At 38.8% G+C, this 18,029-nt stretch overlaps 1 protein-coding gene across 5 annotated transcripts in view; it reads left to right on the top strand.

Annotated features, from left to right (window-relative positions):
- The window catches only part of LOC127419505 (calmodulin-binding transcription activator 1-like), a 647,690-nt gene that overhangs the window by 526,313 nt on the left and 103,348 nt on the right, over positions 1-18,029 (top strand). For all 5 annotated transcript variants that reach the window (XM_051660945.1, XM_051660946.1, XM_051660944.1 and 2 more), the window contains one exon: positions 2,696-2,767. In XM_051660945.1, coding sequence (XP_051516905.1) covers positions 2,696-2,767 — 72 coding nt within the window. The remainder of the gene's footprint in view (positions 1-2,695; positions 2,768-18,029) is intronic.

Genomic DNA, 18,029 nt, shown 5'->3' with positions numbered 1-18,029 from the left:
TAAACCACGACTGCATCATTGCCATGGACATGTTCTCGCAATAAGTACATGACCCATCCACGAACGCTGTCTCTGCGTGAGCAGTGCATCAGTGCAGAGGGGGGAGAAGCCACTGAAATGCACCGTCTGATCCAACAGAGGTGAATGAACAGTCGTGGGAATTCAGATCAGTGAGCATGACCATACGTCTCCGAAGAGAAAATCTGAATGAGTGGTTGCATACCAGCTCCATTTATACCCGTATATCCGGGGGAGTGGTATGCAAATACCACTCGCCAATTTTCATTGGCCTTTTATCAAAGACCAGAGGTGTCTTGGGCTCATAAGAGTGACCCCTAGTGTCACTACATCGACATAACGTCGAGTGAGTGACAGATAGGGAAACACTCTTTTGTTTGTTTTAGGGTGCTGTAGATGGAAAGAAATGGAGAGAAAGTAATTCTGTTGCAAAACCTCACTGTTTACTCCCTACATAGGCAGCTACCCTCTAAGGAAGCATCCTAGCTGTTATGGAACGTCATAAGTGGCTAACACCCTGTCTACACCGGAAGTGAGCATTGTGTCGCATCGCATCACGTCAAAAGTAATAGAACCCCATTATAATCAGTGATGCTGTCTACACTGGAAGCGTCCATTTCGGCGTGTCTGTTGTGCCGACTATAAACAGGTGTCCCGTTCCATTTTGCTCTGCACGCGCTGGCTCTACTACACAAATTAAATGGTTTAGAACATTTGTTTCGAAATGTCCAGTGTAGACAGCCTCAAACCATTGCGGCGCATCACATCAACGAATGCACCGGGCTTCCTTCACCTACAGTAACCATTCCATCTTGGCAAGTCTTTCCTTGCCAAGTCTCTAATATTTGTAAAGCTGTTTTTACAATAAATTTAATTGAACTGCAGTTTTCATCTGCACACCTTGTGAATTTAACTTTGCTTTAGTCCCATACAACCAACAATGGACACATCCAATATACAATACACACACAATATAGCCCTAAGTGTGTCCTTAACCTCCCTTAGAACTTCAGAAAAATTCATTATATCATATTGTGCTGTTGTACGTGTATCTGTGTACATGTGTGCGATTGAGTGTGGATATTTTGCACCAAGATTTGTTTTCCAATTCTCCACAGGTAAATAAATATTCCCTGTGTGTAATGTAGAGGAGCCGTAACCGTAGAAATGGATATTTGATTTATTCCAGAAAGAGCCAAACTCCTTGGCTTGAGTGCTCACAAACAATGAGCTGGGTAGAAAGCTGGAACCCAGCAACAGCACAGCATCACAGATGTCTTTCCCAAGTGGCTTTTGGCCAAAATCACATAACTCATTTCAGACCAGACTTCACCTTACACTTGGCCAGATATCGATGTGTCCTTTGCACTCCTTGATCACAAGAGCAAGTGTCTGTCACTATTCTGTGTGAGCTTCTAATGTTAGAAATGCCTCTTTGCCTTTTAGGGCTGGGCGGTATGACGGTATATCCCGTGTAATTGTATCAGTTATAGAGACATGGTATAGATTTTTCTATACCATTTATATTGCAGTAGATATAATATTCACACGGTTTTCAGTGGGCAGGACTGCTTTCTGGAAATAAAACATAAGTGTGACGAAGAAACATGGAGTAATGCAAAAATACAGAACAGGTCCCAGACAAGTCAAGATGACAAAGTTGTTATTAAGATAAACTTGGCTTGCTATTAGGCATAACGCAATGCAGAGATTAATTGTTAACTGTTCACGAGCCTCATTGCCTCTTACAGCATTAATATAGAATTCAACTGATTTGTAGTCACAGGTTTGTGCATATTGGATATATTACAACAGCTTTGAATGTGGCTCATCCAATCAGAATAAAATATATATATATATATATATATATATATATATATATATATATATATATATATATATATATTTTTTTTTTTTTTTTTTTTTTTTTTTTACTCAAATGCTACATTATATGAAGCTGTTTTTGCAATAATGTTAACCTTAACATTAATTTGTTATAAATAATCTTATCTTTTGGTTTGCACCCATCAAGTTCCAAATAAAAAAAGAAAAATAATCAAATGAGATGAGATACCTTCCGTAAAATATTTAATTCTCTGGAATGTCCAAAAATAAGCTTTACCACTTGGTTAAATAAAAAAAAAAAAATTCAGTGTCTATATTGTGAAAAATACTGTTACCGTGATATAGAATTAGTCATCCCATGATATAGGAATGTAGTCATTCCACCCACCCTTACTGCCTTTATTCAGAAAAGGATATTTGCGCTTATATATGGCAGCTGAGGCTGCAGTGTGTGTAAATGAGCTCTAGAGTGGCATATTATCTGTTTACAATAAGTATATTAATAACAACATGGTAGTAGGCTGCTGTGCTGCAGTTGGTGGGAACTGTTTATGCATCATACCATCACGGAGCCCTGAAGATTAGAGCAGAGAGACAAAGGAAAAGAGAAAAAGGATAAGACTGGGAATAAAAAAGTTTAAATGAACATTATAACGAGAGAGGCTGACCTCTATAACCCCTTCTGTACCCTTTCTACGTCCTTTGATTTAAAAAAAAATCCATACACCAGGTCTCCTGTGGTACAAGGTCATAGAGTAGGGTGAACCAGGGATGGGGCCATTGTATTCTGTACTAACCATGTGTTTGTCTCTTTGTGTCTCTCTTTCCCTAGTGTCTGTACGGCTGTTATGTCCACTCCTCCATTATCCCCACCTTCCACCGCAGGTGCTACTGGCTTTTACAGGTAAGGCTGTCAGAGTATTTGACACCTATTTGGAGAAAGACTTCCCTCTTGTTATTTTTCTGGATTCATCGCGTTTTTTCATCTGGAGCTGAGCAGTTCTCCTTCAGTTCTTATTTAGCTATAATAGAGGCAGGCAGGGAGATAAAACACAACCCCTCAGCTCATTGGAGCCTGAGCTCACTGACTAATTAAAGCTTACCTTGAAACTATAACCCAGCACAGGGAGACATCCAGGGTGGGAGAGGGGGTCACATGCAGATGAATGCTTTAAAGTGTCCAGGCCATAGTAATTCAGGCTTTTTAGGATATGTGGAGACACACATCAGTTTGAGGATGTGGTTCGCTCAGCCTCACTTCTGGTGATCCATCTTTTTGCCTTAAAGATTAAATATGTAATTTCTGTGTGACCAAACAGAATAGCATAAAAAGTAAATGTTTTCAAACAGGTTTCCCAAACACTCAGTTTTCTGGTTGCAAAAATAGATAGGCCCGCCTCAAAACTTAGAAAAAAATACTGTACACACTTCACCTTTAACATTAGATTTCCCAAAATTTACTTTAAAATAATTCTGAAAAGTACTATTACTGTAAACTATTTGAGCACTAAATTAATTTTAAATCATGAGTGTAAATGCTCTCGAATGGTATATTGGTTGTCAATATTAATTAAACACAAGATTTGTACATTTAAAAAAAAAAAGAAAAGAAAAGAAAATATGATGCAAAATTCACTTGAGTGTTGTAGTTGGCTGTCAGGTTGTTGTTTTGTGGTTGTTAAAGTGTTCTGAGTGGTTTTATTTGCTTTGCAGTTGCTAGGATGTTCTGGTGGTTGCTAGGGTGGTTTTAGGTGGTTTCTTGGGTATTTTGGGTGGTTGGTTAATGGCCCAAGTCAAAAGAGCCCATCCCAAGTCTCTATTAAAGTATTTTATTAAATACAAGTCTGCAGGATGTTTCCCAGTTTTTGCTATTGCTTAGAGAAGTAATGCACTCTCTTATTCTCTCCTCAAAAAACACACATTTTAAGTGCCAAAGATGAATACTTAGGGGTGGCTGTTTACTAAAATCCCTAAGCCTAAGCGTGAGCAGTAGTAATAGTGATGTTTGCCTTAACATGCATCACTAATTAATGTTAAAACAGTACTGTACTGTCTTGAAACTTCCCATTCAGTTTTCTGTGGCTCAAAATGTTCTGAAACAAAAAAACAGCGTTGTAGCATCTTTCTTATTACAGACTTTGAACAGAAGGATTTCTATCAAAAGACTAGAGTATAAAATTTTTACAAGTTGTGACGATGAGTGCAGTGGAATGCAGCAGTTTGAGAGAGAGAGAGAGAGAGAGAGAGAGAGAGCCACACGCAGCTGCAGTGTGTGCGTTTTTGTTCTGTGTCTTTTTGTTTAAGTTTTCATTAAACCATTATTTTGACGGTTCAGCCGGTTCCCGCCTCCTCCCCATTGTGAACCTTGTTACACAGGTCTTTCCTGTCTTCTCAGTATCCTCTGAGCTGACTTGTGTTCTGTTTCACTGCTTCAGGTTGTTTCAGGTTCACTTTGTCATACACATATGGCATCAGTCTCCAGGGCCTGGCGGCACCCTCAATGTGTCCCTGAAAGCTGATTCGCAAAGGTCATACTGCTGCTGCACAGAACCCCATCCAAGCAAATAACCGAGCACAGCCAGACCTCAAACGATGACACAAAGCTACATTTTCAGGGAATGTAATCAAATATAGAGACAATGTGAAAGAAGGGGGTGTACAGAGACCAAAGAGACAGAAAGAATGAGCGAGATGAAGTTGAGGGAGAATAGACTGAGAGTGTGCCTGCCTTTTTATCCAGTCCACATCTTCTTTATTGAGAAAAGTCTGAGTAATAAGACAGGGGAGGAGAGGAGGTAATGAGAAAAGAAGCCTATGAGGAATCTCTGCACTCCTCCTCTCCTCACTCATTTAAAACACTTTTCCCTCAGAAAACGCTTAATTCTTCTAGGCATGTCTCGGTGGTATTGCACAGCTCTTCTCTTCTCGCTCTGCATAACGGCAGAGATCTGCTGAGGGGACGTATTATCACCACTACACAGCATGCACCCTGCTGGTCTCTCTGAAAAGTTCTCACTCACACGAAATAGACTGTCTGAATGGCTGTTTAGAGATTCAGAGTGTTAAAGGTATATTATCTCTCTGTGTGATACACACACACACACACACACACTTACAGGCTCCCTCCCTCTGTGTCTATCCTGGTCCCTCACTTGATTGATTTAAACGTTTATCTCCCATTTTCTTGTTTAGTGCTAATCGAATGTAATTCCTTGGCTCTCATTCTTCATCAAGTCCTGCATTACAGGCCTGAGGTGTGGCGGCCAGGGACAGAGAACCAGATATCATTATTATATTAATATGGCTAGATGGGAGGCCACAGTTTATTTGTCATCCAAGCTGGCGTATCTTTAGAAAGCAGTCAATAGCCTTTGCCGATACCTCTCTATTGAAGTTAGTTGTGGCATGATTGTTTTAAAAACAATATCGCCAAATAATCAATAATCACACACAATCAATTTTAACAACAGTAACAGAAAAAAGGTGGAGGGGGTAAATCTGAAATAATTATAAAAATTACGTTTTAATAAAAAATAATAATTGCAATTTACAATATAAAATAAATGGTAACACTTTACATTAAAGAAATATTACGGGTTCAAGACAAGTTAAGCTCTGTTGACATTATTTGTGGCATAATATTGACATCATAATATTAATATTATGAACAATATGTTTTACAGCGTGTTTTTATCTTGGTTAATGGTAATTTACCAATAATTTTAAATAATTGTTTGTTCCTGTTAGTTCATAATGGATTAACTAATGTTAATGTATGCACATTTTTTGTTAAACATGTAGTATATTAGTATATATTGAAATTATTAATGAGTGCAGTAAAAATATTGTTTATTGTTCATGTAGTTAACTAATATTAATGGATATAGCCTTATCATGAAGTGTTACCAAATAAATTAAAAAACAATAAAATATAAAAAAATTTTTTTAGCAAGACAAGGTTTGACAGTTTTTCAGAGTATATCTCTCCTGTATTTTGAATCCTTAAAATTGATGGCAGTGATGAAGAAAGTGTGCATCTGTCTCAGCCTCACCAGTGTCACATGGACAGAGACTCTTTCTTCCTTTGGAATCCATGTTTGTCTGTGTCTACATTTTTCAATAGCTAGACTGTGATCACTGAGCCTGTATTTGGAAAGGTTCTGTCTTTGCTTTGTATCTCTGATGGTGAAGATATCTAAAACCTGCTAGATTATACTTTTTGTTTAGGGCCCTATAACATTTGATTTTGTTTAGCAGTGTTGGTCAGAACCTGGAATGTTTGTTAGGTGTTTGTTTGGTGGAGAGCAGAGGAGAGGAGAGGATAACTATGTTGGGGAATTAAATGACTCATAAAACAGAACAATTTTCAGATTAATCAGGAAACAGGCAGCAAGCTTGCTCAAACCCCACCCACTGTCTCTCTTTCTCCCTCCCTCTCTATCTCTCTCTATGATGGATGGCAAGAAATTGCTTCTCCACTGAGGATCAGGATGAGTTGGACCAGAGATTCTGATGCCTGCATGCAATATATATCTCACTGTCCTTCTTCACATACATGCTCATTAAAATAAACAAGCTTGCTCATATAGAAGGAGAGATGGATGCTCTGTGTTTCTTGTTACAATCTGTCTTATACACACACTGGCTGTCAGACTCACTAAATTTGGCATAGAGCTGCGGCGTGTCAGGAGCTGTCCATGGTGCTGAAAACTTGTTAAACTGTGATCAGATATTCAGGCACTCCAAAAAGTACACTTTACAAACTTTATCAAAGCTGATGCCGAGTTTGAAATCTCCTCATACCTGAATTTCAACCCTTCCAACACCCACATTGCACTTTAAAGATCGATATTACACTCAAAAGCTGGCAACAAACAGGAGATTTCTATTTTACAACCTAACTGATGAGGAAAAGTTGAACTCCATCACCTACTCATCTTCTATATATTTACTTTTGGCTGCCGGGCTGGTGCAAATTAGCCCGAGGCGAGAGGCAGAATCTTCCTCTCTGTCGGGGTGTGCGCCTCTCTCCACTTATTTATTCATAGCTGGTTGTTTGTGTAGCCACACCAAATTTGTGCAGTAGTCGGCGCACCCATGACCACACACTTCCCCGACTCGAGTAATGTATATTTAACTTTGCTTATGCTCCCAGAAAGAGTCATTTATGAGGCAAAGCTTCATTAGACTGATTTAACGGATGGGGACATTAATACAGCCCATGTTTGCTTGGTTTTGTTATTGCTGGATTGTTTGGGGTGCTGAATACACAAATAGAAATGATGGCATATTGATTTCAGAGTCGTGGGATTAATGTCTGTCATGAGTTGCCGAGGTGGTAAGTTGAAAATTTATGCTGCTGCCTGGATCAGTAGCTCACTACTGATTGAGAAGTCTTAAGACTTGTGGCTTGTGGCTACAGTGAGTTGAATAGGAGTGAGAATGTTTTGGTTGAGTACAGTCTCAGGACAATATGGAATGGTCAGTCTTGATTGGTACAGGCCCTGTACATGTGAATTGTACAGTGTAGGTACGATACTACGATGTTGGTTATGATTTTTATTTATTTTTTTACTGATGTTTTGTTTTTTCGATGTTCAAATACTTTCTCCTATCCCAGCTTAATTTGACTACTATATAGTTACCTGTCTAGTAGTCTTGATAGGTAAAGATACTGGCTTGACAAAGTCTTGTGTGACAGATGGACAGACTGACAGACAGAGAGACAGAGAAACAGACAGACAGACATATAGATAGATAGATAGATAGATAGATAGATAGATAGATAGATTAAGGGGAATCCGGTGTCCTCGCAGTGAAGGGGGCTTTTTGAAGGAAGGGGTAGTGTCCACAGTAATGGTCCAGGACATGGGTGGGGTCCAATAGCCGCACATGTTCCCCTCCGTGGTCTGTGGCACGAGGGGTGGCAGCCTCTTTGGCGGCCTGTCTTCCCAAGGACTGCGGCGGGTGTGATGGGAAGACAGCCCGGCATCCATACCCGTCGCCTGCGACATGTGCTCCAATTCCGGGACCCTCCCCACTCTGCTCCTGGACCTGTGAAAGATGCCAGTGTGTGAACACAAAGAGATAAAATCTGGCTTCCCGAGGAGAGGTGCCCTGTGCATTTTAATGGCACCAGTGATCAGTTGTGCTTCATCAATTGCTGGCCCAACAAGGCTCATAAAGTTGCATCCACTCCCATAGTGAGCCTGGCTGAAGAATGACCCTAAGAGGCGGTCTGATGGTGACAAGAGGGAGGGGCGGTCATTCCGTCACAATAGTCTCTGTTTTCAGTGGAGGAAAGCGGCATTGCAGTGTGGATTAGAGATGTAAACATAGCAAAATCTATGTGTTTTTAAACAGAAGCGTATTATTGTGGATATTCAGAACAGTCTGAAGGTCTGTGCCAGGTTTGGTGGATGTAGCATGAAAGCTCTAGGACGAGTTAGATAGAGAAATTTACGTCTTGGTTTAACGATATTGAAAATAGTATATGGCCCATCAGCATATAGTATGTCAACATTGTCTTAAACAATGGTGTGAGTTTGGGACAGGCCTACCTGTTCAAACAATGAAAGACAGTGGAATTGTTTGGGAAACCCGTTTGGAAACATAATTTTTTCAATTCCATTGGTGCAGCTAATGCCACAGAAATTACACACTTTTGTGTATTGTTAATTGACTGTTAAGGAAAAGGTTAGAGATCATGATGGGGCAGTCCTGCTGTTTATGATATGTTTATATGTGTGCATGTGTATAGAGTATATAGATTGTAAGTCTGTCCTTGCTTTTACATGCACAAATACACATGTATCTTAGTCCAGGGTTGGGCATTAATATTCAGACACTGTACACTTGCCCTCCTGACTCATCCAACTTCCTCACTGATTCAGGTCATACATGGTGCAAAAGCCTCATTTAAAATACCAGCAATTCTATATGTTCCTTCAGCCAGTTTTTCCTGCATCTTCATGCTCCACACTTATACACAAAATAGGATAATTTATTTTTCACATCTTGCCCCAGGCTATGGCTAGAGTCTTAAATAATATATATTTTTTTTTCTATCAGACATTTGTCTTTGATTTTTAGGGTTGGTGAGATTCAGGTTAAAGGAATAGTGAATATAAAAATAAAAATTCTGTCATAATTTACTCATCCATATGTCATTCCAAACCTGCATACATTTTTTGTCTTATGCAGAACATAAAAGTAGAAATTTTAATTAATCTCCCAATATACAATATATTTTCCAAACAATGACAGTGGATAGTGATTCACAAGCTTCAAAAAGGACACAAAATATAAAAAAAACTAGTCCATGCAACTTATTTGTCATATTCCAAGTCTTCTGAAGGCATATGATTGGTTTTGTCAAAAACAACACGAAATTTAAGTGAAAATCTTTATGTTGTGAGAATGAGTAAATTATGACAGAAATGTAATTTTTGGTTGAACTATTCCTTTAGAAATTACTGTAGCATTATGATTGTTGCTCCAGAACCAACAAACAATGTTGATCCAGGAACATTTCCTAGTTCGGTAAATTACATTTTGCCATTTGCTTACACATACTCTCTATCTCACAGATTCTGTCCTCTGTCAACCACCCCTTTCAACTTCTCACATTTTCTTCTGTTCATTCATCACATGCTCCTCTCCTCCTGAACTCATCTGCTCTTCAGTCAAGTCTGAATGTTGCTCTCCCATTGAGAGAGAAGTCCTCAGATTGAGGGTCAATGGTACCAGTGGACAAAAACATTGTGAGAAAAAATTAGCTACTTCTATCTCTTTCTGTGAGCATTGTGGTCGCGGTACAGTATGTTACCGTGGCTCCCTCTCACTGACCCTTTTGCAAACTTCGTCTTAGGCTGTTCTGCATAACACTTCCCCACAAACCCTCCATGGCTCTCCCTCTCAACCAAACTGAAGCCATTCACATGGACACAGAGCAAACTGAATGTGAGATGGCTTCTTAATAATTCACAGCTCTGTGAAAAGGCAGCAGTCCACCGGTGAGCCAAACTGACATTCAGATGGTTATTGAGCGCCAGCCGCTGGCAACTATGTGTGTCCAGCCCTTCCCTCTGTATGTCTGGGATATTAGAGATGGAGATTGACCTGCCTTATTGTGTTAATCCAACTCTTACCTATAGACTCAGCAGCCTGCATCACACGGCACTGATGGATCTTCACAGGCCACAGGAAATGTGGGCACCTGAGCGTGATTGCCGCTGTTCTATAAGGACACTGTCTGGGGAGGTTGGGCTCTACGCTCCATTGGCTGGTTAACTCGTTTTTTTGTGTGTGTACATATTGGTTGAGGTGTGACCAGTGCTTTGTTCCAAAACCTAATGAGCTGCCTGGGGAGGCAGCATTTTAAATGGATAGTTCACCCAAAAATGAAAGTTCTGTCATAGTTTATAAACCCTTTTAATGTCAAACAAAAATTCGATTATATGCCAAGTCTCCTACACTGAGCACTACTTTTTTGGCCTGTTGAGTTCCATGTCCACACTAATCTGTTTTCTAGCATCATTGTTTTCCAGAGTATGCAGTAATGGAAGTGTTTTCGGAGGTCTCCGTTTTCACTGGATGTAATTTAGAATTTTAGCGTATGAGAGGCGTAAACATAGCAAAGTCGATGGTTTTTCAAACAAAAATGAAGTAGTGTGGACGTGGACTTAATTAGTCACTTAAATGGTTCCATGATGTTTAGGATGCTACCTTACAAGGCTGCTAAGTAGGCAGTTAGGCAGCTCACTAGATTTTGGAACAAAACTTATGTGTGTTTGTCAGATGACGGCAAGCAGTGAGCAAAGGCAGACCAATAGGACACAGTAGGGCCAGATGGTAGACAGCCGCATTCACAAGTATATGTGTTTGTAGCCAGGCAGTTGCCGGGTGTGTGTCCGGAGTGTGCTGAACTGCGCTGTGACGTGTTGACATAGCTTGCATTGCTCCAACATGCCAGTGCAACTAATGACCAGAACTGTCACATTTGTCCGGCACTGATTACACATCATAGGGCCAATTAGCTCTGGTAGAGCCTGTCATTCTGATTTCCTCATCACCGAGCATCATAGAGAGAAAATGCAAATATAGAAGACAGACAGAATGAAGAAGAGAGAGAGAAAGAGAAAGGAAGGTGATGTTTTTTTTCTCTCTTTTTACTGCCCCAAATTCGAGTCTTATCATTGTCATATCGATCTCAAGACGCGTCGTACAAGCCCAGACTCATCAACATACAAAGCAGTGCTCTGAATCCAATTTCTGTAATTGGCAATTTCATCCTGGAGATCTGTTTCATCAGTTCAGGAATTTGGCTAGTCCTGAGAGAACAGCGGAGATATCAGTGATGGTTCTGTTATGTCACTATAGGGGGAAGTGTGTTGGACTTATTTGACTGCAGAAGATTATTTTAGGGTCTGATATTATGGTGTGTCTACAGAAAAAACAGCTATGAATAAGAAAACTGAGAGAGGTGCCAACTCCCATTTTAGTGAAATATTCTGCAGGTCTGCTAGTGTAATGTGATGTGTTGCGTAGGTCTAATTTAACTCTTTGGGGTGATGTGTAGGTCTAATTTGAAATGTACAAAATGTAAACATGATTTTAATGTTGTGAGATATTGTGTACATCTAATTGGAATTTGTGTGACATATGTTGGTCTAAATGTATCACTCTCTTCTTTTCCATCCTTTCTTTTTTTATTCCTCCTTCCATTTAACTTTCTTTCCCTCCCTCCATCCTTCCCTTCTTTCTTCTTTCACTTCCTCCCTTTCTTCATTTCATTTTTCTTTCTTTCTTTCTCCTTCATTCCTTTTTCTTTCTTTCCGTCATCCATCCTTCCTTCCTTCTTTTTCTTCCTTCCTTCATTTCTTCCTTCTTTCTTTCTTTTTCTTAATTTCATTTTTTCTTTTCTTACTTTATTCTTTCCTTCATCCCTTCATTCATTCATTAATTCATTAATTCCTTTCCTTCTTTCTGTTTCTTTCTTCCTTCCTTTGTTCCATTTCTTTCCTTCTTGTTTCTTTCTTTTTGTTTGTTTGTTTCTTTCTTTCCTTCTTTTTATTTATTGATTTATTGATTTATCTCTTTCTCCCTTCCTTCCTTCCTTCCTTCCTTCTTGTCACTACTGTAGTGTTATTTCTGCTTGCTTGACTTTGTTGATGTGTAGAAAAGTCCATAAGTGGTACAGAGACCCCCTCATTTCCTGTCTTCTTTATACTTTCCTCAAAATAAAAGTTCCAAAAATGCCCATGAGGTCTCAGGGCACATTTTAAGGCCTAAATATGACTTTGTTCTCTTTCATTATGTGTCAAATTGTATTTAAATGTTTTTTGTCAGTTTGCCTCAAACTGTTGTGCTGAAAACATGGGTGAGCCAAATGGGATGTGTTTGAGTGGCGCTTTCTGTGTGTCCACATGTGTGAGTATATTGCTTCTGTAAGACGATGATTTTATCAGGCAGAGATCAGAGATTCAAATGAGCATTGTAAATCACAAACCATTAACGAGCTGTCTTGTAAATTACCAATGCAGGGTGTGTCAGAGGTGGGCCTGCCACATGGGGACACATAAATTACCTCCACAGGGCTGTTTACTGCCACCATAACCGTACTCAGAACCTGAGTTTGGCACCCTGCCCTACCACCAAATAGCTTTGATGGTATTTTTTGCTGGTCCATCACTATTGCATTTTAGAAAGCCTGAGGGGATTGTCTCTGCACTTTGCACCCTCACAAATGACAGGAAGATAAAACAGAAGGTTTTGGGGCCTTTGGTGTTCCTCTCCAAAACTGATTAGACATTACTTCCTTTCCTATATATCACAGATCTTCGTTCTCTGTGTCTTCATCTTTTTAATTTTGCTAATGATGATGAAGGGGATGAGGATATGTGCTTAGTCAGTCGGGCCTGTTTGGGTTATGAGACACATCAACTGCCAAAACATCCAGAATTGAATCAAGATAGCTATGACACATCTGCAGGCTTGCCGTAATTAAGCTAGCACCTGCTGGCTCTCAAAACGAGGTGTCTGAAAAACACTGACACTTTGCAATGCTAATTGAATTGCAGCCAAATCGATAGCATGAATGGAACAATCGAAGACGAGCCAGGTTTTTGTTCAGAACTGTTGACTGGGGAGCTGTTCCTTTAAAAAAAAGAAAAGAAAAGAAAAAAAAAGGTCCCTGTCACTCTTTTGTGTGCCTCGGAATCTGTCTTTCTGTGCCTAGTCAGGGGTATTGATCCTGCAGGCGGCAATGGCTTAGCATCTCTGCATGGGTGTGTCTCAAATGTGTGCACATCCTACTTAGAGGATTGCATTTTACCGAGATAACCATTTGGCTTCAGCTTTGTTTCACAATTGTCATTTTCGCTGCCAGCTAATTTTTTTCTTTGCACCATAGCCAATCCAAATGAAACTGTAAGGGTTTTCCACATGACTTGCATAAGCATTGCCAAATTAATTGAGCTCTATAGAGTTAAGCATTAGCATTGCCCATGGTTCTGCTTTGCCCTTCTATCAAATGTTGTAATGTGACCCTGTTGTCACTGACCTTTCACATCAGCCAATTATTAATGACAATGTGCACGATGTATGCAAAGTCTGTCTCTGTAATGACAGGTCCAACTTTGCTCCAAAGTTTGTGATTTTTCACACCTGCTTTTGCCTCAATAATGCTCAATATTTTTCAAAATGTATTTAGAGATATTGAATGTCTCATAATTTATTTTTATTCATTCTCATTTACCTTACAGTTTCGAAGAATCCCAAGACTTTTTTAAATATTTAAATTCAACACAAGCATCCCGAGACATTCAACGAGTCAACTAGATTGCAATGAATGTGTCATATTGACAGGACTTTTTTCTGTTCTAATCCATCCCAAATATATATTTTCAATGTTTACTGTGCACACCTCCCACTTTGATGCCAAGCAAACTCGTAAAATCACAATTTTCATGACACTATCTTCACTGCTTGTCATGTGGGGGTCAGAGCAGTGTGTTGAAGCTTAAACGTGTGTCATGCGGAAGCCCTTATAAGATGTAATCAGTATTTTCCAAAAAGTGGGGGAACAGACTTAAAGATTTCTATAAGTTTTAAGCTACACTGTTTATTGTACAGTACAGTGGCCTCAAAAAGTATTTGGACACTTATTTTGGACTATTAAGCCAAACTAACAATGTATTTCATTGCATTAGATAACAAAATATCAAACCATCTGCAGACAAATGATGTTAGAGCTTTTCACAGAACTAATTTAACTTTTCTGTGCCATTTTAGCAATTACTATTAACCAACTGGTCCCAAAGTGATTTTAGTGAATGTAAGAATTCAAACCAGTGTTTATACATGTATCCTAGACTACAAGTGTACTTTCACAAAGTTTGACAACCAAAAACATTTCTGAATACTTGCGCCTCAATTTTTGAACAATATATCTATTGCTTTACAATTGTTTAATTTTTAAAATGTTTTCTTGAATCTGCTTGTATAGTACTGCTATTACTATTTTTCTTTAAAATAAACGTCACTATGTTTTAATATATTATATTTTGTTATTTTTATATATTTAGGTGTGGCTAAAGTATCCAGATGCTTTTGCCACCACTGTATGTGTCTGTGTTTGTGCATGTTTGTGTGTATACTACAATAAGGGTTGGAGGGGTGCAGAAATATACATTCCCCCCGAAGCTGAGTGTCTTTAATTCGTTTGGCTTTAAATATTGCATGATTTCCTGATGGCAGTGGCAGTCAGAGGCTTGGCTGCTGTAGTATTAACCTGTCTGTATAAATCAGGAACCCTCCCAGGCCTGTTCTGTCATCTGCAGCCATCCTTCCATCATTCCTCTCTTCCCTACCATCTCTTATTTGTCCATTTCAACTCCAGCCTGGTCTGCTCTCTGGGCTGTAATCCTGTGACAAGGGCCCGAACATCAGCACTAGGCAGGTGACAAATAGTTTTTTAATTGCCTGCACCAGCAAAAGCATTAGTCTGGACCCTTTACTTGGTAGGGACGGGCGGGATGTGCGTGTAATAATAATAGCCGGGCCGATGCCTTTATGCAGGCTATTTTTTGAGTGGGTATTTTGAGGGCTTGGGCAGGGGAATTAGAGGTGCAGCATTAGACTATTCATTTCTTGGGCTAACCAACACCCAACACTGCTCTCCCAATAGGCACATACATACTCTTGTCTATGGTGTGTGTGTGTGTGTGTTGCTGATAAAGCCTGATGAAGCTGTCCGGTTTTTGTAGCAAGCTGCAAACCCCGGCTGCTTTGGCTTAGTTTGTGTTTAGTGTTGAGATATAGTATTGATTTTTTTATCCTTTATCCTCTCTCTTTCTCTCTCTCTCTCTCTCTCTCTCTCTCTCTCTCTCTCTCTCTCTCTCTCTCTCTATATATATATATATATATATATATATATATATATATATATATATATCTGTCCCTCTCTCATCAGTGCCCTTGCCATATCTATGTAAGATATTGGCTCAGCATTTACTGAGCCACACGCACTACTGTGTGTTTTTTCAGCGTGACACTGACCCCATCCGTTCAGATGGAGAAGACTGAGGTGAGTGGAGACACAGACATCTGTGAGAGCAGGCTGAGTTCAACACTGAGTACGAGAAGAGAAAAAGATGATGTTTGGTTGTGAATTCTTTGGGTTCATATGCTTGTGCATACAAACATTTAAGAAACTGTGTTTACATCTTGAGATTACAGTTTGTGCATGTGCGAGTCAATGTGTTGGTGGTTTAGCTGCAGTATGAATGTTTAGCCTGGAGCTTCTCCATTTCTAGGACTGAATCTCAGCATGAGTTCTGCTCACTGCAGTTCAGAAGAGCTTCAGATCTGATGTCCTCTTCCCACAAAACACATTTGTCTCTCTCTGTTTCTTTCTCTCTGTGTCTCTGACCTTGTTTCACAGACACACACACACACACACATCTCCACTTACGAACCTCTAGGTGACACCCGTGAAAAGGTTATTTTATTTACAGTTAAGGTTTCATTAAAATATTTTACACCCTTATTATTTTTCTTTTTTTATAAAAAAAAAAAAAAAAAGACAATTATCTACAATGTCCAACAATGTCATTTTTTACAGTGTAATTTCTACCAAATCTCAAATTCTGTATTGAAATGGCTCTTTTTTAAGTCTAATTTCATAGCTAACATTTTATGTATCCTAAATACATACAATTAAATAATGTTTTCACACTTTTTGCATAATTTGGCAAAATAACAGATTGATTGAAAATGAAAAACAATAAAAATTTTCTGCTCACAAGTGATTATTACCTTTTTTTTTTTTTTTTCTTCAAAGACCACTTGTCTTATATTTAATCTTAAGCATGCTCTTCAATGAAACCTGTACCAACTAAACAAATTTAAAAGCTTTATTAGGGGCAAAATTGTTTGGTATTGTGAAAATGAGTTGTAAGTTGTAATTTCTGAAAAATGTATAGAGATCATTTCCATACAATAAATATTGAAATATTTAAGTGTATTTAATATTTTTTTTTTAGATTATAATAGTTTTAAACATGTAATAATTTGTATCTTTATAATGGGTTTTCATAGTTTAGTAATTAAAGTCTGGGTCTTGGACAAGGCCAAATCAGTAAAAATAGCTGCACACAACATGTGTGTGTGTGTGTGTGTGTGTGTGTGTGTGTGGGCAGGTTTAAGTGGTTTACGAGGACATTTTTTTTAGGTTACAAACTGGTAATTACAATGATAATATGCTATAAATGTGGTTTATGAGGACATTTCTAGTGTCCCCATAATTGAAATTGCTTAAAAAACATACTAAATTATGTTTTGTTTTTTTTTAAATGTAAAAATGCAGAAAGGTTTTTGTAAGGGTTAGGATTAGGGGTAGGTTAGCACCAACATGAATGTGTGTGTATGTGTGTGTGGGCAGGTTTGGTTGGTTTACGAGGGCATTTTTTTAGTTTACAAACTGGTAATTACAAGGGTGTAAAACAATGTTTTTTTGAAAATGTAAAAATGCAGAAAGTTTTTTTGTGAGGGTTAGGTTTAGGGGTAGGGTTAGGGTTAGGGGATAGAATCTATAGTTCATGGAGTATAAAAAGCATTATGTCTATGGAGAGTCCTCATGAGGATGGTGAGCGGCTGTTCACACACACACACACACACACACACATACATTTTGTCATCCTGGCATATGGTCAGAGTGAGTCTGGTTTTAGATGGTGTCCTTGAAACTGGTCCAGGGATTGTCCATGTGATCTTTGACTTCAGTAGACACTGCTCAGGTATGGCCACCGTTCAAGCCTCTTGTCCAGCCAGGGTTATTATACTGTAATTTTGAAGTCCATTTCAGTTTAGTTACATTTTTGTTCGTTTTCACTCTATGATATCATTTAAACGTGTTTAAGGTGAAAATTCAAGGCAATCTTGAATTTCAAAAAATGAAAAGGCAATCTCAAGTTATTGCTATCAAGTGCCATTTTTGTTTCAATAATTATGTTTTTCGAACAAAAAGTTGTAGTCATTTTTTATTTAGTTTTGGAGAAAATCTAGTTTATTATCAGTTTCGCCAATTATTATTTTATTTTACATTCATTTTTATTTCAGTTAATGAAAACATTTTCATCTAGTTTTACATTTAGTTTTCGTCAGCAATAACACTGCATGCAACCAGATGACATATTTGTTTCTTAAAAATCTCATGCTTGTGCACAAAGCACTGATGACCCAGAAAGCTCTCACCAGGGTGATTAAGGGTTAAATCTGCCCCCCTCCCCTTTTCCTGCCTTGCCAGCTGTTCCACACCTCCACACCTTTCCTCTCTTTATCCAGTGCTCTGTGCACTGAACAGTACCTCTTGGACCAGTAAATGAACACTCATTTGCAAGTTAGATAAATCCTTTAAATGTATTATGGATGTAAACAAATTAGCCTGTAGGCCCCAGACAATACCAAATGGAGCAGAGGTCTCTTCCTGCAGTGGTTTCCTGCACATGTTCAGTAGCTTGATTGATCCCTGTTCTTCTGCCTTAATTATTTCAGTATGAACTGATTCTCTCCATATGAGGCAGGTGCGTTGTTAAAGTAATGCTCTTTAATGCTACCTTTGTAACACTCCCTGCCGAGTCCTTCCTCTCCTCATCAATTCATAG

This window comes from Myxocyprinus asiaticus, chromosome 28, assembly GCF_019703515.2.
Source record: "Myxocyprinus asiaticus isolate MX2 ecotype Aquarium Trade chromosome 28, UBuf_Myxa_2, whole genome shotgun sequence".
Classification (NCBI taxonomy): Eukaryota; Metazoa; Chordata; class Actinopteri; order Cypriniformes; family Catostomidae; genus Myxocyprinus; species Myxocyprinus asiaticus.
This window is presented reverse-complemented; position numbering and strand designations above follow the sequence as displayed.